Source organism: Notolepis coatsorum (assembly GCF_963971535.1).
Source record: "Notolepis coatsorum genome assembly, chromosome: 19".
In the NCBI taxonomy this organism is placed as follows: domain Eukaryota; kingdom Metazoa; phylum Chordata; class Actinopteri; order Aulopiformes; family Paralepididae; genus Notolepis; species Notolepis coatsorum.
In genome coordinates, this window is record NC_140183.1 from 84,705,531 (window position 1) to 84,728,947 (window position 23,417).

The following is a 23,417-nucleotide window of genomic DNA, read 5'->3' on the forward strand; positions in this document are numbered from 1 at the left end:
GCTGCTGCTGTCTGTCTGTCACAGTGCTGCTGTCTGTCTGTCTGTCTGTCACAGTGCTGCTGCTGTCTGTCTGTCACAGTGCTGCTGCTGTCTGTCTGTCACAGTGCTGCTGTCTGTCTGTCACAGTGCTGCTGCTGTCTGTCTGTCAGTGCTGCTGTCTGTCTGTCACAGTGCTGCTGCTGTCTGTCTGTCACAGTGCTGCTGTCTGTCTGTCTGTCACAGTGCTGCTGCTGTCTGTCTGTCACAGTGCTGCTGCTGTCTGTCTGTCACAGTGCTGCTGCTGTCTGTCTGTCACAGTGCTGCTGCTGTCTGTCACAGTGCTGCTGTCTGTCTGTCACAGTGCTGCTGCTGTCTGTCTGTCACAGTGCTGCTGCTGTCTGTCTGTCACAGTGCTGCTGTCTGTCTGTCACAGTGCTGCTGCTGTCTGTCTGTCACAGTGCTGCTGCTGTCTGTCTGTCACAGTGCTGCTGCTGTCTGTCTGTCACAGTGCTGCTGCTGTCTGTCTGTCACAGTGCTGCTGTCTGTCTGTCACAGTGCTGCTGCTGTCTGTCTGTCACAGTGCTGCTGTCTGTCTGTCACAGTGCTGCTGCTGTCTGTCTGTCACAGTGCTGCTGCTGTCTGTCTGTCACAGTGCTGCTGTCTGTCTGTCACAGTGCTGCTGCTGTCTGTCTGTCACAGTGCTGCTGCTGTCTGTCTGTCACAGTGCTGCTGTCTGTCTGTCTGTCACAGTGCTGCTGTCTGTCTGTCACAGTGCTGCTGCTGTCTGTCTGTCACAGTGCTGCTGCTGTCTGTCTGTCACAGTGCTGCTGCTGTCTGTCTGTCACAGTGCTGCTGCTGTCTGTCTGTCACAGTGCTGCTGCTGTCTGTCTGTCACAGTGCTGCTGCTGTCTGTCTGTCACAGTGCTGCTGTCTGTCTGTCACAGTGCTGCTGCTGTCTGTCTGTCACAGTGCTGCTGCTGTCTTTCTGTCACAGTGCTGCTGTCTGTCTGTCACAGTGCTGCTGCTGTCTGTCTGTCACAGTGCTGCTGCTGTCTGTCTGTCACAGTGCTGCTGTCTGTCTGTCACAGTGCTGCTGCTGTCTGTCTGTCACAGTGCTTCTGTCTGTCACAGTGCTGCTGCTGTCTGTCTGTCACAGTGCTGCTGCTGTCTGTCTGTCACAGTGCTGCTGCTGTCTGTCTGTCACAGTGCTGCTGTCTGTCTGTCTGTCACAGTGCTGCTGCTGTCTGTCTGTCACAGTGCTGCTGCTGTCTGTCTGTCACAGTGCTGCTGCTGTCTGTCTGTCACAGTGCTGCTGTCTGTCTGTCACAGTGCTGCTGCTGTCTGTCTGTCACAGTGCTGCTGTCTGTCTGTCACAGTGCTGCTGCTGTCTGTCTGTCACAGTGCTGCTGTCTGTCTGTCACAGTGCTGCTGTCTGTCTGTCTGTCACAGTGCTGCTGCTGTCTGTCTGTCACAGTGCTGCTGTCTGTCTGTCACAGTGCTGCTGCTGTCTGTCTGTCACAGTGCTGCTGCTGTCTGTCTGTCACAGTGCTGCTGCTGTCTGTCTGTCACAGTGCTGCTGTCTGGCAAAGTGCAGAAAATCCTTTGAACGGAGATCGTCATTTCCACCATTCAAATTTAAAAGAGACTATAAATAAATCGGAACCATACCAAGAATGGCCTTGTAAATCAAAACATACCAATGACTGAGCCGACGTGCACATAAGGAAGGCCAGTTCACTTTTGAATATAATACACAATGGTGAGTACGAGATCCACAGTTTGTAATAAATCTCAGAGCCCCATGATACACGCTATCCAGCATGTGGAGACAGTGAGCAGAGGCATTCATATATAACACATCACCATAATCAATCACATGATTGTAATAAGCTTCCTTCCACCAGTGCACGATATTGAGAAATAATCTAATTGCGATTTTTCTGACTGATATTGCGATTGCGATAACATTTTCGATTATAATCTATATTTTTTAAGCAGCCCCACAGAGGTTTATTGTAAAATGCGGCTTGCATCTGGCCTACGCGGTGGGTCTTTTCAGGACACCGAGCCTGAAATTTTATCTTTTTACCTGGGAATCGATACCGGTACCCAACGGTACCTTTTTTTCTGTACTTTACTCTCTCTCTCTGAAGTCTAAACTTCACAACACACAATCTAAAACCCCTTACCTCCTCTCCCAAACCGATCTTGTATCTCAATGGGACTTCCTGGTTAAATTAAAATAAAAAAAGATTCAAAAAGTTTTTATAAAAATTTTTGATTTAATTTTTTTTGCGATTTATCATGCAGCCACCACACAGTCTGGCCTTTTTACCGTCTTGAATTTCAGGTCAAGTAAAAAAATGTATTGCTTCGCAGCGTCTGACAACCAAATAAACAATTAACCCATTTCCGCCATTGACGGATTAAGACGTCATTCCTCGCCATGCTTAAAACACTTTGGTTGCCTTGGGTTAAATTCATGACATGGTATTGTTCATTGTGTAGCAACGTTAAACTTTTTCATTCACATATTCATAGTAAAGTATGGTCTAATGTATAAGTATGTTTTCATCTCTTTCTGCAGCTTTCTCCAGAACGTGATCTATAGCCCCACATGCATTATATTGATGATGCAATACAGTTTTATGGCAATCAGCGCGATATAAAAAATTCCAACTAGACGTACTTCTAGAAGTTACTACATGCCATCTGATGTTGACCGGATGGGCTAGGGGGCGTTTATAATTCCGTGGGCAGCGTTATACCAATCATCTAATGTGGGTCAAATGTTGATAATAGCAGTTAGTATCGAAGACGGTAACGTTACACGCTAAAACTCACCCCAGTCTCCGCGCGCCGTTGGGCGATCATCGTAGAGTAGAAATCTTATTATGGGATGTAAATTTACCCGGTCCATCTCCAGCTTGTATAATGGTATATACGTCCAAATCATGTTGTTTATCGAGTTATTGGCAATCGATCACTGTGTAGCGTGACGAGCCAGAGTCCCGGGACCTATAGCGAGTGCCCGGAAGTAATACGGACGTCTAGCACAACCTCTATGGCACATCCTGTTAAGCGATTGCGCCGATCGGCCACCAGATGGCGCTCCTGAACCGCCAGAGAGCTCAGTGGGTCCTGCTGGTGGATCTCAGGCCAGCGGAGGGGACATATGAATCCGATCGCAGATTTTTGAAATATTGATATAAGGACGCTGTACAGCGTCCTCCGGCAACTTGAGCATGGCCGGGAATGACGTCAAAACACGTTTCATGGCAGCCAAAGTGTTAATCTGCCAATAACGGATTACGACGTCATCGAGATCAATATTTCAAATTTTCGTCATGGTATTCACATTTCACCCACGGAGCCATGACTGGTGCTGTAGATCTCCACTCAACTCTCCAGCACTTCAATAACCCCACCTGGTGGCCGATCGGCGAGTTACCAAACCGGAAGTGGGGCCGGAAGTGCTTGGTGTCCCCCCTATTCCGTCCGCCACTCGCTATAGCTCCCGGGACTCCATCTCGACACACTGGATAATCGATCCATTGCCATAACTCAATAAACAACGTTATTTGGACGTATATAGTATTATACAACCCGTAAATGGTTCATCTAGATCAACATCCCATAATGGCGATCTTTTTGCTCCACGCTGATCACCCAACGGTAAGAGGAAGCTGCGGTGAGTTTCAGCGTTTTTGATTATTATTAACCATACAAACTGCTCTGATATATATATCACCCATACTGCATAAATTATGTAACGTGGGCCACGGAATTATAAACGACTTCCCCCCCCCCCCCTCCGGTCAACATCAGATGAATAAGTCATAACGTCTAGGATCATGTACAGTTGACATTTTTTATCTGGCGTCAATCGCTATCAGACTGCATTTGATGATCTAATATATGCATAAATGGCTATATCTCACGTTCTATGAAATACAGCAGAAAACGATAAAAACATATTTATACTCTAGAGTATTTTAGTATGAATGTGTGAATGAAAAAGTAAAACGTTCCTACACCCTGAACGATAATTGATGTTGAATGGGCCATAGTAATGTCAATTTAGCAATACAATTTAAAAAGTTATAGCCATGCAAAGAAGGTGAACATCTCCATAGACAAATAGAGCTGGCAGAGGATGGTATAAGAAGGGTACAATGCCTGGCGAAGAATGGGTTAATGTAGACCTGGCTTCTAATTGAGACCGGCTTTTATTTGTCAAAACGTGTCTCCCCATCCAGCCAGTAAACGGGACGGGTATCTATATGGGACTCGCCTCTTAACCCTTTCACTACCACACTACAGAATGTTAACCCTTTCACTACCACACTACAGATGGTTAACCTTCTGTAGTGTGGCAGTGAAATGGTTAACCCCGTTGTCGTGTGGCAGTGAAAGGGTTAACCTTCTGTATTGTCGCAGTGAAAGGGTAAACAATTTGGTAGTGTGGTAGTGAAAGGGTTAATTAAAGTTTCACGGTATCGAAGCTAAAAGTGTGCTGTATCTCGTCGGCTGTCACTCCATCAACACGGGTGTGCATTTTTATTTATTTGCATGTCTGACCTACCTACCTACTTTCCATTAACACAGGTGGGCTATGACCTGAAGGAGGAGATAGAGAGGAAGTTTGATAAATGGCAAGAACCTCCACCAGTCAAGCAGGTCAAGCCCCTGCCAGCCCCTCTGGACGGGCAGAGGAAGAAGCGAGGTGGCAGGAGGTATGGAACCGCTCTCTGCTATTCACACTAATGGACCTTTTCAATAGGCCTCCAATATAAAGGATTACTGCAATTTGTCCTGCGAGCCCTACTTTGTGCAGACCCGGGCTAGACTACCATAAACATGAGCTACGACTGTTCACCTGAACTGACCTCTCTTCCCGAAGGTATCGTAAGATGAAGGAGCGTCTTGGATTGACTGAAATCAGGAAACACGCCAACAGGATGACGTTTGCAGAGGTCAGCAGATTGTTGTGTTTATTCTGAATGTTTTTTTTCTTTTTTTAGATGATACTATTATATCATTGGAAAGGAAGTATAAGTAGGAGAAAATAATGTGTCATGTGACCTTGCTTTATATACCATAATTCTTTATATACCTGATATAATGTTGTATGTAATTATGCATTTATTCTCACGGCATATACCCATCTTCACCTGTACTTGCCTGCATAGTCCTTTACTATATCCTACTCTTACTAGTTATGCTGCTGGTCAGTAGTAGTCAGGGGTGTAACGGTACACCAACACCATGGTTCGGTACGTACCTCGGTTTTGAAGTCACGGTTCGGTACGGGTTTTCGGTAGCATATTCGTTGACAGCCCTACAAGTACAATTAGTTACTGCACACTACATCACCCCTGAGTGGAACATGAAAAGCCAAACTTTCCCCCACTGTACCGAAAACCCGTACCGAACCGCGACTTCAAAACTGAGGTACGTACCGAACCGTGGTTTTTGTGTACCGTTACACCCCTACCTAGTAGTCCTACTGTCTTTATTTATTATACTACAACTCTGTACATACATCACTAGTACTAATTTGTACCCAGTTTAATCACCTGTTAGTGTACATTGTATCTTGCTGTTGCACTTTACTGCTACATTTGCACTCTGGTTGGGTGACAAACCTCCTTTCATTGTACTGTACTTATGCTGTATGATGACAATATATTTGTAATCTATTGTGTTGTTTCAGATTGAAGATGATGCCTATCAGGAGGATCTGGGCTTCAGCCTGGGCCAGCTGGGGAAGAGTGGCAGTGGGCGTGTCAGACAGGCTCAGGTCAACGAGGCCACCAAGTCCAGGATCTCTAAATCCCTCCAGGTAAACGAGACCTCACATTGGGATTTGCTAGTAATGTCACTAACTTCATGAATTAATTAATTCAGTCAGTAATTTTCAGTTTCAACAACAAACTATTAGGGCTGCACGATTAATCGAAATAAAATCGCGATCTCGATTCATAGACCTATGCAATCTCATTTCTAAATGATGACTATTTTTCTTTAATTTAAAAATGTTTATTTTTTTTATTTTTTACATAACTTTTTAAAATTATGACGATTCTGACTTGAGTTATTTTGTATGTTAAAAGATACTTTTAAGTCAAGCACTTTGATATATGTTATGTTGTCTGAAAGAGTGCAATAAATGATTTTATTGAAAAAAAATAAGAATCGTGTGAGAGAATCGTGATCATCTCAATTCTTACAGAGAAAAATCGTGACTCATTTTTAGCAAGAATTGTGCAGCATTGCAAACTATACATATAGTATAATCTAGCCTTGCTAGAAGGTCTGAACCAGAATTAAAACCCCACTTTATGGCCTCATAAAGTCAGGGCCTCATTCATCGTCTACTGAGCATCCCAGTTGCATCACAGATTGGAGGGTTCATGTAGGAGTTTCAGCTTTAGGAGAGAGTGGTGCGTGTTTACAAATACTGACTGAACTGTTCTGGGGCACAGGAAGAACATACTGACTGAACTGTCCTGGAGCACAGGAAGAACATACTGACTGAACTGTCCTGAGACACAGGAAGAACATACTGACTGAACTGTCCTGGAGCACAGGAAGAACATACTGACTGAACTGTCCTGGGGCACAGGAAGAACATACTGACTGAACTGTCCTGGAGCACAGGAAGAACATACTGACTGAACTGTCCTGAGACACAGGAAGAACATACTGACTGAACTGTCCTGGAGCACAGGAAGAACATACTGACTGAACTGTCCTGGAGCACAGGAAGAACATACTGACTGAACTGTCCTGGAGCACAGGAAGAACATAATGACTGAACTGTCCTGGAGCACAGGAAGAACATACTGACTGAACTGTCCTGGAGCACAGGAAGAACATACTGACTGAACTGTCCTGGAGCACAGGAAGAACATACTGACTGAACTGTCCTGGAGCACAGGAAGAACATACTGACTGAACTGTCCTGGGGCACAGGAAGAACATACTGACTGAACTCTCCTGGGGCACAGGAACAGCATACTGACTGAACTGTCCTGGGGCACAGGAAGAACATACTGACTGAACTGTCCTGGGGCACAGGAAGAACATACTGACTGAACTGTCCTGGGGCACAGGAAGAACATACTGACTGAACTGTCCTGGGGCACAGGAAGAACATACTGACTGAACTGTCCTGGGGCACAGGAAGAACATACTGACTGAACTGTCCTGGGGCACAGGAAGAACATACTGACTGAACTGTCCTGGGGCACAGGAAGAACATACTGACTGAACTGTCCTGGGGCACAGGAAGAACATACTGACTGAACTGTCCTGGGGCACAGGAAGAACATACTGACTGAACTCTCCTGGGGCACAGGAACAGCATACTGACTGAACTGTCCTGGGGCACAGGAAGAACATACTGACTGAACTGTCCTGGGGCACAGGAAGAACATACTGACTGAACTGTCCTGGGGCACAGGAAGAACATACTGACTGAACTGTCCTGGGGCACAGGAAGAACATACTGACTGAACTGTCCTGGGGCACAGGAAGAACATACTGACTGAACTGTCCTGGGGCACAGGAAGAACATACTGACTGAACTGTCCTGGGGCACAGGAAGAACATACTGACTGAACTGTCCTGGGGCACAGGAAGAACATACTGACTGAACTGTCCTGGGGCACAGGAAGAACATACTGACTGAACTGTCCTGGGGCACAGGAAGAACATACTGACTGAACTGTCCTGGGGCACAGGAAGAACATACTGACTGAACTGTCCTGGGGCACAGGAAGAACATACTGACTGAACTGTCCTGGGGCACAGGAAGAACATGCTGACTAATCTGTCCTGGGGGACACAGGAAGAACATAACTGAATTAACTGTCCTGGGGGGCACAGGAAGAATATATGGGAATTCTTAAAATGGGTAGCATTCCCCTCTTTAATATTAACTATTGATTGGGAGGTTATACTTCTGACTGTAGCTGGTTTCATCTCATGCTGTATTGATTATGGGCTAATGTTAATTTATTGCCACTCTTAAATGACATTGTAACTCCAAATGGCACAGTTTTCGCATATCTTTGTTGCTGGAAGTTTGCTAGCTTGGACCCGCTTACTTACAGCTTCACATTGTACTGTAGGTCAGTGGTTCCCAAAGTCGGGGTCGCGACCCAAAGGTGGGCCGCGAGCAGCCACGGGTGGGCCGCGAGATGATTAAAAAAAAATAAATAAAAAAATAAAAAAAAAACATTTTTTTTATTTTTTATTTTTTTATTTTTATTTTTTTTATTTTAATTTTTTTTGTCAGGCCACTGAACTTAGAAGCAGGCCAGGACAGTGTTTCTAGTTGTATTCTAAAATTCTATTCTATTGTATTCTAAAATGTGACTATATGGTTTTATATTAACTTAATAAATAAACAAAAACGAAAAATCTACTTATTTCAACGAACATTTCAAACTAAATAACAGATTATGCACATAAAACGCTGAAAACAACCGAAGCAACAATAGTATCTTAATGAGGCTATTATTATTATTATCATTATTATTTTGCAACAAGTTAGCCCTCTCATAAATAGCACATATAAATGAATAACTAACTTGAACTAACTTAATAGGATTGAAGTGATATTTGGCTTAAAAAATCGGTCGACTGGCAAAAAAAAAAAAAAAAAAGCCAGACGATGTGCATTGGGCCGCGGCTCTCTGACGCCTTATTTTCTGGGCCCCGGCCTGAAAAGTTTGGGAACCCCTGCTGTAGGTGACGTATTCTTGAGTTCACTGTTGCCTATTAAACGAGGGGAGGAGTGTCTCTTGCCCCCATCAGGTACCGTCTAGTATGGCTTGGATGAGCAGCACTGGCCGTCTTCTCCTGGGTGATAATTGTATTGTAGTTGGTTACATCTATGCATTAGAAAATTATTTCTTTCAGCGAATCTCTTTAGTTAAAACAACATGGTGTTGACATAGTGTAGCCTACTATTGCATTTATATCTGGAGTATTTTTAGAGCTGTAGTTAGCTATTTTAGAGAGCAGAAAGGTGTCCCTCACCTGCTGCCCACAGATATCGGGAACTGTGTGTGTTGTGCTGGCAAAGCAGTGTTGTATTTATAGGTTGCGTATTTACATTCACTGTTGCATATTTGGTAATATGAGGAGGAAAGAAAGGGCTCAAAGCATCCAACAGTGTTTTCGGCTCTTTCTACATTGTCGTCCTAGATGTAGAGTAGTACTAGTGACTCATGTGCCTGTGTGTTAATCCTGTTCTCTACAAGAACACATTAAATCCACGTCCTATGGACCGTAAAGCGAGAACTGCAGCTACCCCCTTGAAGGCTGCATCACTTAGCATCCATGCCACTATGTGTCTTTGTTCTGGTTTATATGCTAGCAAAATACAAATAAAACTATAAAATGGTTGATAAAACTGTTGTATGATAGCAGTAATACACTAGGCCTCTGGCCTCATGCATGAGACTGCAGCACAGTTTCTTGTTATTTGTCCAACAGTATTGTGTCCCAATGCTAATTACATATGGTAATTAAACATTAAAACACCTGCGGCTTATAGTCCAGTGCGGCTTATATATGTATACATCATTCAATTTAGCTGCTGCGGCTTATAGTCAGGTGCGGCTTATAGTGCGAAAAGTACGGTATATATAGCACTCCCTCTTGTGTATTATTGCTTAAATATAACGCATGCATGCAAGTATTAGATATTCATAATGTCTGATATTGTATAACCAAACTAAATTATAACATTGTGGCAGTTTCTAAATCACTTCATAATTACATTTAAATTAAGGTCGGGTGGCGTAGCGGAGATTGCGCTCGTCACCAATGCAAGAGGCTGCGGTCTCGACTCCCGGAGTCAGCATTGTCTGCGGCTTGTGTCGATCGTCATACTAACTCGTTTGGCTGAGTTAGCGGGAGGGAAGTCGTGGGTGGTAATCTGACGTTGTGGACAGCGACACCTACAGGTCAGGTCTGGGCGCCTGCTCAGCGAAAGGCAGGAAGTGGTGAAGGCAGCGTGACAACCCACACGTTACACTTCACCAATGAGAGTCCTTGCTGCCAGGTGAAAAGAGAGCCGCTGGCTGTCTCCACATGTGTCGGAGGAAGCATGTGGTAGACTTCAGGGTTCCCTTGTACCGACCAGTAGGGGGAACATGCGCACAACGACCAGGTAGGGGAGGGGGGGAATTGGCATAACGACTAAATTGGGATGGGAGGAAAAAGCATAGAAAATCAGGCTGAGAAAAAGAGAATAAAAAAAAATATGATTACATTTAAATGTATAGTATGTATTAAATGTAAGCCTGTTTTATAATGCATCTTTAATAGCTCATACACCGTTACTAGGGCTGTTCTTGGCTAAAGTTCTTTGGTGAGTAATACTCCTAAATGAATCACTTCGTTTTTTTTTTATCTACCTTTTCTCCCCATTTTCTATTTTTCTCCCATCCCAATTTCGTATTATCCAATTCTACCCTCTCCTGTCTCGAACGTTGTTAGACCATGCCTCCCACTGGTCGGCTGCAATGTGGACGAAGCCTTGCATCACGTGTCCCCTCCGGTACACGAGGAGGCAGCCGTCACATCTTTTCACCTTTACAGCGCGATCTCTCAGTGGCGAGGAGGAACGCGTGGGAGGCTCACACTGCCCCCGATACTTCCTGATTCTGCTGTACAGGCGCACCAACCCAGCATCTCCTGCGTTAGTGGCGAGCGCCTTGCCCACTGCGCCACTTAGCCGCCCATGAATCAGTTAGTTGATTTAATTGACAAATCTGTAAAATCGTTTCCCACGTGCAATTCTCTTTTAATCTAGTATTTACCAGAGATGTCAGCTTTCTGGAAATGACTCATTCAGCATGGAATTTCTTTAACTGCATAATCTACTCTCAAAAGCCGTTTTCACACTGCTTCTTAACTTTCAGTCCCAGCAGGGGGCGCACGATTTAGTGCTTGAATGCCCACCATCCACTTCAATGTTAGCGTTAATAACGCCTAATCTATGTTTTAAATTATGGCTATGTGTCTAATCTGCCCGTCGCTTATCAATGACTCGTTTTCCAGTCAACATTGTCAAGCGGATTGTTTTTTTATCGGTTCATTTTCGTTTTATAGCATTTTGAAAAGCCCTCGTTTTCAAGGAAAATAAAAATATTCCATGATAAACGCCCTGTACTGGAATAATACGTTGTCATTTTTCGGCCTATATATGAATCGTTTTCAAATAAACGCTAGATTATCGATAGTATGTGTACGTATGCACGCTATATAGGCGATCTGAAAAATCGATTCTCTGATTTCCTCAAAGCCATCGCCCACACACACATAGGGCGAACGCTGAGGTCTCAGCGAATACAACTCTGATTATACCAAGACTTGTAAAATAGATTCCTTACCTCAGATCAGATGTTCGCCAAAAAGATCATTCCAATTCCTGATCGCCATTCCAAAAATCGATCGCTTTTATTGATCCAACGCTACATACTGTAAACACATATTCCACGCTGTTCTGATGGTCCACAATGAATCCGATCGGCTCGGATGCCTTCTCATGCCTGAGAAGTAGAATGTGGATTCCTGATTTTTCTTTTCTCATCCATTTTCATTGAGTCCATTCCAAAAGGGTGCATTACCATCTGGGAGACGATAGGGGGGCGGTTTTTTCACATCTGAGCTCCTGATGGGGCTGGTTTACCAACGGGAGACTCGATTGATGAAATATGAATTCAGATCGCTAATAAAAAAATAACACTCTAATTGTCGTGGTGGGCATTCAGGCGTCGGGCTGATAACACGTGTTATCACGTGGTGGGCACTGAAAGTGTTAAAGCCGGGAATCTTACCCCATTATGTCGATGCCGTTCTGTGTGAAAGGGCAAACACGGAATGGGGGGATCAAAGTTGATGCAGCATTATGCTGGCTTCAGGTATGGTGACATTTCCGGGCTGAGTTCGCCCCCAGCGGCAAACCCACAGTCTGTGTGAAAGGGACTGCTCGGCATTGCAGGACTGGGTGACATTTCGATTCTGTGGTGGTTACTGGTTAGCTTGTAAGTTATATCACACCCACCAACCCATGGGAATATTGCTTCGTCTAACTCTGTTGTTTCATTAATGGTGGCATAGAACAAAGGCTGGCCACATGATATAAGTTAATTATAAAGATAATAATAGGCTATATGTTATGTCTACCGGTAATCTAGAAGACAACAAAATTATAAACTCACGAAACGAGTTAATGTTCTCCTGTTAATGTAACATGTTCTCCTGTTGTCTCGCCCAACAGCGCACGCTGCAGAAGCAGAGCATGACGTACGGAGGAAAGTCCACAGTCAGAGACCGCTCCTCAGGAACCAGCTCCAGCGTCGCTTTCACTCCTCTCCAGGTAAGGGGTGCGGTGTGGATCTTACATCAAATGTCCCATAAGGCTATACGCTCTGGAACCCAGGGGGTGGGGGCTCCTATGGGTGTGGACACCTGTCCCATGGCTGGACAACCTCTTTTTTTTTAGTGTGCGTGTGTAACAATGATAATATAAATGTCAAAATATATATTTAAAAATAACAATTCTCAGTGTGATCCTGATGTGTGTGTGTGTGTATGTATACTGTGTATGTATGAATCCGTCTTGTTTGGTTTTTGTAGACAAGAAATTACAAAAAAACATCTTAACATCTGGAAGTATGTGTGTGTGCTCTAACAACCCTCTTCCTCTCCTTCAGGGGCTGGAGATTGTGAACCCAAGGGCTGCAGAGCAGAAGGTGGCTGAGGCCAACCAGAAATACTTCTCTAACATGGCGGAGTTCCTCAAGGTCAAGAAAGAAGAGAAGCCATGATGGAAAACGCACACAAACTAGTTCCTCCCGCATCAACATTTTTGATAGTATTTTATCCAGATTGTAAACTTATGACACGTTGTGCTTCTTTCTGTATTCATTGTTTTATTCTTATAATTTTTGGCCCACCTTAATAAAATGAAAGACATAAGACTAGTAATTATTTTATTAAGGAGTGAGCAGATGTGAAGCCATGATGGAAAACGCACACAAACTAGTTCCTCCCGCATCAACATTTTTGATAGTATTTTATCCAGATTGTAAACTTATGACACGTTGTGCTTCTTTCTGTATTCATTGTTTTATTCTTATCATTTTTGGCCCACCTTAATAAAATGAAAGACATAAGACTAGTAATTATTTTATTAAGGAGTGAGCAGATGTGAAGCCATGATGGAAAACGCACACAAACTAGTTCCTCCCGCATCAACATTTTTGATAGTATTTTATCCAGATTGTAAACTTATGACACGTTGTGCTTCTTTCTGTATTCATTGTTTTATTCTTATCATTTTTGGCCCATCTTAATAAAATGAAAGACATAAGACTAGTTGTAACTGAGGGGTACAATTCCCTGACTGTATTGAATAAGTATGGTATCATTAAACCACTACTGCGTTATGTACATTACTACTGGCCATACAGTACACAGGTATATGAGATGAACACCCCCACAATAACACGGCTTAACAAGAAAGTACTGTTTATTAGAAGAGCACCAAGATTATCTTACATTTATTAAGATTGAGAGTTGCGCTTGTAAGGCGAAGAATGTGCATGAATAGGTCAAGAGCGTAAGGCCATAAGCATATTACGAAGGGGATAATTAATACCACCTGTAGCATAAGAATTATATAAGGCACACTCGTAGGTCAGCTGGAGATGCTAAGGGGTTCCCTCCGGTTGTAAGCCAGCAGGGGGAGGAATGTTCGAATGCAAAAGTCCGGACCAACGGGGAATCAATAAGCTCCAGCTACGGGAGGCGGTACATGTACTCCCCTCGATCGGCAGACGAAAGCAGCAGCTATAATCCAAGTATGCGTGCAGCATAGGTGAAAGCCAGCCAGCCTCTCCTAGAGACGGGCTCGAGTGATGCTCCTCACGGGTTCTCTGCTCCAGCAGCCACGGTACCAAAGCAATAATCCAGCTGGAAAAGGCTCTGCATTCACCGGTGTAGATTCTCCGGTGCACGGTACTTCACATTAACTAGGTCGAACTTGACGTTATTTCACTAAGCTCTGACACTTTTACTATCCTATTCGCACGCGGTTATAAGTGCTCTATTTAGACGCAAAGTTGCTCACTTCACTTGGTTGTTGACTCGTGGTGAAGGCTTCAACCTGTTGGGTTAACTCGTTTGAGGGTAACTAAGACTACTGTACTTTTCGCACTATAAGCCGCACCTGACTATAAGCCGCAGCAGCTAAATTGAATGATGTGTACATATATAAGCCGCACTGGACTATAAGCCGCATGCGTTTTAATGTTTAATTACCATATGTAAGGAGTGGAGCCTGCGGCTTAATTTGACTCAACACGGGAAACCTCACCCGGACGCGGAAAGGATTGACAGATTGATTGCTCTTTCTCGATTCTGTGAGTGGTGGTGCATGGCCGTTCTTATATTGAGCTTTAAGTTCCCACCTCTACAGAGAATGACTCCCATTGGGACACAATACTGTCGGACAAATAACATTAACTAATTTACAAATTGTATTAAGTTTAGCAAATAAGGGAACAGATAAATAACATTTCAATGCAGTAAAAAAAGCAATATTTCGATTTTCGGGTTTTGTCCACATATAAGCCGCACCGTTATATAAGCCGCAGGGTCGAAAAATGGGGAAAAAAGCCGCAGCTTATAGTCTGAAAAGTACGGTAAGTGCTTCTGTATCCACCTGCGACGTATTTATACGTAAGATGAATAATCTAGTGCCAACCTCATTTCTGTCTCGTATTCCTGCGCAAATCTGGGCATGTTGAGACATGTTTTAGCGGTGACTTTGAACTAGACATTGGGGGTATGGCCGTTGGCGCCTAGGGGATCGCTGTCCAATAGGAGAACGAATATTATGGTCTGGCCTGTACTAGGTAAAGGGATATTCCGTGTATATGTACAAAGAATATACAAGGGATATCAGGCGATATACAAATACTATACAATATATCTCAAGCAATAAATATATATATTCGGTTTAATCTGACCCTTTGTAACACTAGTAATTATTTTATTAAGGAGTGAGCAGATGACTAGTATTGTGTGTTTGAGACAATAGTAAGAGGGAGACACCGAAGAGAAGGCTTTGGCAGGACTGCATCCCAGGCCGGCAAGGTTTCTTAACCCTTTCACTACTACACTACTTTCACTGTAGACTGTCTGGTAGTGAAAGGGTAAAACACTATACCATCATGGGCCCTCGTTTCAATTCATTCAGCCTGGAAGTAACACAAACATCTTGTAGTGTGGTCCTCACGTTGCTTTTAAGATAACTACATATCATTTAGCAAACAATGAAACCACACCACACACATTGACTTGTAATATCTGAAAAGTATTTATTGAAATTTTACAATCCTGTTTGTAACCCCATATTATGACGTCTCCCATGCAGAACCTTGACAAGTAAATAAGAACCTGTAAATATTTATCTTGAAATTCACATTTTTATTAAGCAATTCTATCTGACCTTCCCTTTCTCGAAAGCCCAAAAATAGAATCTATAAAAGGCAAATCTCTCATAACTTTGCTCCGATTTCCTTTTCACATATTTTCTCCCACCCATTTGAAAAGAGAACTGCAAATGTTTCAGCGGCTGGATTTAACATTGCAACATGAATAGTTTTGTAATTTCTCAGTTGTAAGTCAGACGTCAGATCTCTGCACACAAAGGGTTAAATATCAATGTTTTTCTGCGTTTTCCGTGCAGATCCAGCCGTTAGCTCCTCCGGGGCACATGATACAATCACGGCAGCTGAACCAGTTTCTCTTTATATCTGCACACATCCAACCCACTGGTTCAAATTCACCACCAGGTCTTTCCAGAGAAGATTGGTACATGCCTTTTCTTTTTTCACTCTACATGTAAACAAAGTTGATCAGTGCACTCACTGTAGTTTTTTTTTTCAATTGAAATATCAGGTGGTAAGATTGAAACACAGGTGAAATAATCGAGTGAGTCATGGAGGAAGGGTAACAACAAAAGAATGAGAAGAGCCTTATTATCCAAGAGTGGGAGGAAGATGACTCGAGACACATTTTTTTCTCTTTTATTATCAAGTACTATCCATATCTTGTCAAGAGGATTATGAGGTGATCTGGTTCAGTTTTACATGAAATTGTGGACGCAGTACCTATACATTCACTAGGAGGAGAATGCTTCTGCTTTGACGGGGTCGTGGAACTAAATTCTATGGTAATGTAAACCATAAACATGATCAGGCAAAACTCATTTCTGAAATCTGAATTTTATTCGTTTTTTTAAGATATTTATGTCACAAAACATGAAATGCCCCAATAAATGATGCAGTTTTCTTTTACAGGTAAACTTTAAAACATTTTATTTTGTAAAGAGATGGAGTCGGAGACAAGTTCAATTGCATAGCAATTTAATCCATGTCCAATAAGGACTCCCTGTGGTCACTCAATTCAGCGTTTTTTTAAATCGACCAAGACAATATCAATAAAACTATTGATAATCGCTCACTATCTCTAATAGTGACCATATTCAACAGGCATCATAGGACCTTAAAAGAAGCCGTTCTAACACACCATGTCTAAAATATCCGCCATAAGTCCCCCATTCTAAACAGGTTACAGCGAAATACAACGTGGGCAATTTTCACTCAATTCAATCCAAAATTATGTTTGCTTTGCGTCAGGCTTCCAGGCTCATGTTGGGGGGGGGGGGGGGGGGGGGGGGGGTTACAGAGAAATCATTTGTTTTGAAAAACAGGGGGGGGGGGGGGGGAATAATAAAATGAAAACAAAAACATAACATGAGAAACATGCATGGGGTAGGCTTTCCTAATGCCACATACTGAGTGTGTGCACACACACACACACACACAGGCACAAACGCAGATCTCATAATGACAAACCCTGAAATCCTCCCCATGCAGTGCAATGCTTTCAATCAGACCCCACGCGACGGGATCATTTGGTCGAAATCGTAGTGCGCTACACGTGAGGCAGGGGATCCTTGTGAGATGCAGCCTATACAGACACCGCTCTCCCTTTACAGGCAGAGGGAGCTTCTACTACACATCACAATCTCTATCCACAGTATGGAGTTCAGTCTCGGAATGTCAACAGCAGCACGTTTTCTCTCTCTCCTTCTCCCTCTTTCTCTCGCCCCCTGTCCCGTCACTGCAGGTCTCGGTCTTCAAGGTACCTGTACTCAAAGGTAAACCCTTCCTTCTTCCTCTGGCCCCATTTTTCATAGTCAAAGTAAATGTAAGTGCCCTGAAGAAAGGGAGGGTGGGGGATGGGGGGGTACAAAGCGAAAAGAACCAATCACGTTGATGAATGCAATACAACCCATGTGCGACATGGAATGTTAAAAGACTGTGCGTTTTAGCAGATCTCTGTGGCAGCCTACCTTACTAGTTCCCACTGCCATTGGTGTCGAAAAGGGGCGGAGAAACACTCCTACGAGACTTGAAACTAGTTTGAACATCACCGGGCATCATAGGTAATTCACCCTTGTGAACGTTACCATAAGTATGAGCAGAGTAGGAGTTCTCCGCTTCACAAGCCATTGAAATCCGCACAGCAAAACGTTCACTTCCCGGCTGCACATGATTCATGTGTGGATTTTAAAGGAGTGATACAGTAACGTTAGCGGAAAATTGATATGACAACTTTCTCACCTTGTATTTTCCAGCGTTTTCAACAACAATGACAGTGTGAATGGCATTCAGTAAGGTAGGCTGAGATCTTCTAAAACACACACACCTATGAACACAAGATGAGTTAAAGACGGGGACAATCTCACGTTGCCCACTGGGACACTTCAGTCAACATTTGTTAATATGCACTACTCCTTAACTAAAGCTAGAAATCTTGAGAAAACACTGATGTGTAACATCATCACCTGGATGTAAAATCTGGGGCTGTTCAATGCGCACTGAATGGGGGCCCATGAGAAGTCTGATGTGCGCCCCTGTACCAGGGGATTTTTTTTACCAGCCAAAAATTAGAAATAGCTTTTTAGTATATCGCCATGTGTTATTATTATTACTATATACAGGGCTCTACGCTAATCTTTTCCCCAGGGAGCACATGTGCTCCTAAGTAAAATAAAAATTAGGAGCACACAAAGAAATTTAGGAGCACAGTGAAATTTTTTCAAGTAACAGAGTTTATTAACAAACTATTTATTACATGCATATTATACTGTGCGTGCGTGTGCATACTAAGGGTCAACATCTGTGCAATAGCCCATGCCTACTAGACACAAAGGATATCGGTTGTCAAGCTGCTTTTGTATGTTGTACTGTTGTCACAATACCAACATTTTGACTTTGATACAGATAGGAAAGGTAATGGAATATATTATTAGATGACAGAACATGGACATTTTTTATTATTTCTTTTATCTACTTTTTCTCCCATTTTCTATTTTTCTCCCTTCCCCAATTTCGTATAGTCCAATTCTACCCTCCCCTGTCTCGAACGTTGTTAGACCATGCCTCCCACAAGCCGGCTGCAATGTGGACGAAGCCTTGCATCACGTGTCCCCTCCGGTACTCGAGGAAGCAGCCGTCGCATCTTTTCACCTGCACAGCGCGATCTCTCAGCGGCGAGGGTCTGCGGGGGAGGGACACGCTGCCCCCGTCGCTTCCTGATTCTGCTGCGCAGGTGCACCAACCGACCTGTAGGAGTCGCTGTCCACAACGTCCGATCACCAACCACCAGCTTCCCACCCCCTAACACTGCCAATTGTATTAGTATGAACGACCAGCCAAGCTGATAGCAATGCGGAGAGCTGGGCTCGAACCTAGCGTCTCCTGCATTGGTGGCGAGCGCCTTGCCCACTACACCACCTAGCCGCCCGTAGAACATGGAAAATTCTTTATACAATTATTTAATTCATTATAATTTAAACGCTATTGAATAATAGTTAATCAATACAATTATTCTGTTACAGCTACTGAGCTATATACTATAGCTAGTCCATCAATATCTTCCTTTTGAATGAAATAGGTTCAGGAGAGAGAGAGAGAGTGAGACACACACACACACACAGAGAGAGATAGACGGAGAGAGACAGAGATTCTCAGCCCCCCTTCCCTCACTATGCCTCCGAGCATCCCCAGTGATTAGCGTTAGCAGTAGTTAGCTTAGTTGGTGTACTCGGTTAGCAGATAACATTACAGTAGTTATTGTTTTTTTGCGCGACGTGGGTATAACTGGCGAGGATGCAATGCATTTTAGACAATTGGAACTGCTGCTCGCGGAATTTTCGTTGCACATAGAAGCAGACTCGAGATGAGTTGTTACAGAGCTGGTCCACACTGCTCCGTGTGTATTATGAAATGACAATTGCGCAGTTGACACGCCCACTACGCAAGACTATTACTCGCACACTGTGCTCCTAAATGATTTTTCCGGTTTGCACAAATCTATTTTTAGAGGAAAATGCGAGTGAAATGCTTGCACTGTATAGCCCTGATATAATATTTTAATATGCTCATATGGCTCCCAATTATTTTACACGCCAGAGTGGCTGAGTAGCCTCTGTAATTTACCAGCCAAAGAGGAAATCTCCACGCCATTGACGTTTGGCGGGTGCTTATTTTGTTCCCTGCCCTGTACACATTCAGACCCATTAACCATACTAGAGTATACATTCAGACCCATTAACCATACTAGAGTATACATTCAGACCCATTAACCATACTAGAGTATACATTCAGACCCATTAACCATACTAGAGTATACATTCAGACCCATTAACCATAAACTAGAGTATACATTCAGACCCATTAACCATAAACTAGAGTATACATTCAGACCCATTAACCATAAACTAGAGTATACATTCAGACCCATTAACCATACTAGAGTATACATTCAGACCCATTAACCATACTAGAGTATACATTCATGCCCTCATTGTATACAAAGCCAGATACAAACTAATCCCAGGCAACATTAAAAAATGGTTCAGAGACAGGGAAGAAGAATATAACTTAAGAGGGAGAGGTAATCTTAGGGCGTTTTCACACCTGTAGTTCGTTTGCTTTGTTCCGATTCAGGGAGACACAGGGACTATAATGATACAATGTTGCACTTGTCCCTTAGTTTGTTTGTGTTCACACGGCAAGTATCAACAGCGGACCAAAACAAACGCACGCGCGAGCAAACTGTCACTCATTGGTCAGATTTTGGGGTGAGTGCCAGCGACGTGTTACGTCGTTATTTCATGCCCCCCGTTGAGTGCCGACGACGCTAATTTAAAAAAAAAATTAGCGATCTGAATTCATATTTCATCAACCGAGTCTCCCGTTGGTACAGCAGCCCCTCTAGGAGCTCCGATGGGAAAATACCGCCCCCTATCGTCTATCCCTGTGTAACTGCAGGCCATTCGATTACACTGGTGGATGTGTGGTGGATGTGTGTGTGTGGGGGGGAAGGGGGCTACTGGCTCCACTATGCTGGCGAGCCGTCTGGTGAAGAGGGAAGTGATCGCGAGATGGAAAGCAGCCTAGAATATATATTTACTGTAGGAAAGCCCTGCTAATAAGACTACTTTGTTCTGTACTGGCCCTTTAAGAGTTCCTCCCTTTAACGTGAGCAAGCCGGTCTCAGTGTTACTGTCTGACGACTACTTTGTTCTGTACCGGCCCTTTAAGAGTTCCTCCCCTTTAACGTGAGCAAGCTGGTCTCCGTGTTACCGTCTAACGACGTGCTGTAGTAGTTTACTCCTGTCCCCTTGGGATAACGTGTGCGTCAATGAACACAATCACACACACCTTCTGTTCCCAAATACAACCAATACCTGCAGCACGCCTCTGTGTGATTCTTTAATCGGAGTTACAACACCATAGTGTCCGCCAGCTCTATCAAACGCAACCCGTGGAGGCCCTAGCCCTCCGTTTCATTTACAGCAGCCAATAATCAATCAATAAACGCGATTGATATTTTGAATGGCGATCAGGAATTGGAATAATCTTTTTGGAGAACATCTGATCTAAGGTAAGGAATCTATGTTACCAGTCTTGGGGTAATCCGAGCTGTTTTGACCTATATCTCAGCGTGTCCCGTATGTGTATATGTGTGTGTGTGTGTGTGTGTCCTGTTGAGGAAATAAGATAATCGATTTCTCAGCTCGCTTCTATAGCGTGCATAAGTACATATATACTATCGATAATCTAGCGTTTATTTGAAAACGATTCATAAATAGGCCGACAAATGACAACGTGTCTAGTGTATTCGAGAATATTCCAATAAATGCCGTTTATGACGGAATCTTTCTATTTTCCTGAAATTTTTGAGAAAAAATAGCTTTTCGAAATGCTATAAAAAGGATATGAACAGATTAAAAAACAATCCGTTTCGACAATGTTGACTGCAAACAAGTCATTGATAAGCGACGGGCAGATTAGACACATAGCCATAATTTAAAACATAGATTATGCGTTTTCTTTGTTTCGTTTCTGATTTCTCTGATTTTCTCCCCGTCCCAATTAGTCGTTGTGCCAATTCCGCCCCCTCCCCTACCTGGCTGCTGTATGCATGTTCTCCTACGAGTCGGTACAAGGGCATCCCGAGTCGATCGCACGCTTCCTCCGAGACGTGCGTCGACAGCCAGTGACGTCTTTTCACTTGGCAGCGAGGACTCTCATTGGTGAAGTGTAACGCGTGGGAGGGCACGCTATCTCCACCAAGTCCTGCCCCGCTTAGCAAGCGCCGAGACCTGACCTGTAGGCGTCGCTGTCCACAACGCCAGATTCCCACCCGCCAGCTTCCCCACCCCCTAATACTGCCAATTGTATTAGTGTGAACGGCCAGCCAAGCTAGTGGCAATGCCGAGAGCTGGGCTCGAACCCAGCATCTCCTGCGTTGGTGACGAGCGCAATCTCCGCTACGCCACCTGACCGCAGATTATGCGTTTTTAACGCTATCATTGAAGTGGGTGGTGGCATTCAACGGGGTAAATAGGAAACGGAGGCCGGCACTGAAAGTGTTAACCATACTAGAGTATACATTCAGACCCATTAACCATACATATACATTTGGGTGAGAACTCAACTTCACATTTTATGGCTCCCGCAAAGTCAGTGCCCCACAGAAACCAATAGGAATGGTTCCTACCTGTTCAAACTCATCAGTGATAGTCTTGGGTTCCTCGTGTCTCTGGAACCACATCATGTACTTGGTGTGGAACCTCCACGACTGTTTCTTCAGGGCCTTCGCAGACAAATACTGGGCCTTGGTACCCTGAGAACGAGCGAGAGAGAGAGCGAGAGGAAAACAAAATAAGGAAGAGAATTGAGAAGACATTTCTACACATGGGTGACGGGGACAATATGTAAAAGGTGGATCTGGGTTAAGTCGGTGAGTTATAATAAATAATCTACATTTTCTGCACATGCCCTCGTAAATATCTGTGGACATCTGGACATCTCATTATGTGAACAGACGTATACTACACACTGTATACATTATTCTATACGGCTGTAGACATCTGGAAACCAGTGTGTTTTGTCTTCTATAGAGGGATGCAAACACATGTAGGGTAAAAAGAGAGAGACCTAACTGTAGCAGTAGGGTAAAAAGAGAGAGACCCAACTGTAGCAGTAGGGTAAAAAGAGAGAGACAAAACTGTAGACGTAGGGTATTGTCACGCATGCGATGCAAAACCTTTGGTTGATAAAATGATCAAGATTTCAGGCTGATCAGTTCAGTTTTACAGTTATGTTATAGCAACTCTATACCAAACATGTAATATGACTGAATATGTGAAAGGAGGCTTCTTAAATTCATCAATATTGTTGTGGATAATAATGCATTTAGCTTACCTAGGACATAAGGAAAGAAGACTGTTGCCAAGGGATGTGGCTCAGTGACATTCACCCACTCTCTCTGAGCTCTTCTTCATAGCTTTATTATAGTTATGTTTAACAGGGGATAACCTGGAGGTAAGTAGGGTGCTCTTCTCTAGGATCTAAGCATCTAGGATCATTGTCATTTTACCCGAACTTGCAATACAAAAGATGAATGTCAGCTGTCAGTCTAGTTACACTTGAGTGTTTCACTCACAGGAGTGTGACAGAAACACACTGTAGGAACCGTTAAGGAGATTCTACAATCACGTCTCTTATCGATTCCATCGTTCTTGGAAATTTTTTAATATGTGCATGCTTTCCATTTGCGGTCAACCCCACCTGAAGCGTTAGATGTTAGGGGTGTAACGGTCCACAAAACCACGGTTCGGTACGTACCTCGGTTTTGATGTCACGGTTCGGTACGGGTTTTCGGTACAGTGGGGGGAAGTTGAGCTTTCCATGTTCCACTCAGGGGTGATGTAGTGTGCAGTAACTAATTGTACTTGTATGGCTGTCAATGAATATTCTATA

General features: G+C 43.6%; 2 protein-coding genes across 3 annotated transcripts in view; one reads left to right on the forward strand and one right to left on the reverse strand.

Moving 5' to 3' along the window:
- The window catches only part of prpf31 (PRP31 pre-mRNA processing factor 31 homolog (yeast)), a 32,588-nt gene extending 19,405 nt beyond the window's left edge, over positions 1-13,183 (forward strand). The window contains exons 10-14 of the mRNA XM_084336407.1: positions 4,588-4,715; positions 4,883-4,955; positions 5,696-5,824; positions 12,284-12,382; positions 12,720-13,183. Of these exons, the coding sequence (XP_084192533.1) occupies positions 4,588-4,715; positions 4,883-4,955; positions 5,696-5,824; positions 12,284-12,382; positions 12,720-12,833 (543 nt within the window). The 3' untranslated portion in view covers positions 12,834-13,183. The remainder of the gene's footprint in view (positions 1-4,587; positions 4,716-4,882; positions 4,956-5,695; positions 5,825-12,283; positions 12,383-12,719) is intronic.
- Positions 13,184-16,794: 3,611 nt separating this feature from the next.
- Positions 16,795-23,417, reverse strand: part of cnot3a (CCR4-NOT transcription complex, subunit 3a) — a 57,025-nt gene continuing 50,402 nt past the window's right edge. For both annotated transcript variants that reach the window (XM_084336405.1, XM_084336406.1), the window contains exons 18-19: positions 22,153-22,278; positions 16,795-17,295 (exon numbers count right to left, since the gene is read on the reverse strand). In XM_084336405.1, coding sequence (XP_084192531.1) covers positions 17,197-17,295; positions 22,153-22,278 — 225 coding nt within the window. In that variant the 3' untranslated portion in view covers positions 16,795-17,196. The remainder of the gene's footprint in view (positions 17,296-22,152; positions 22,279-23,417) is intronic.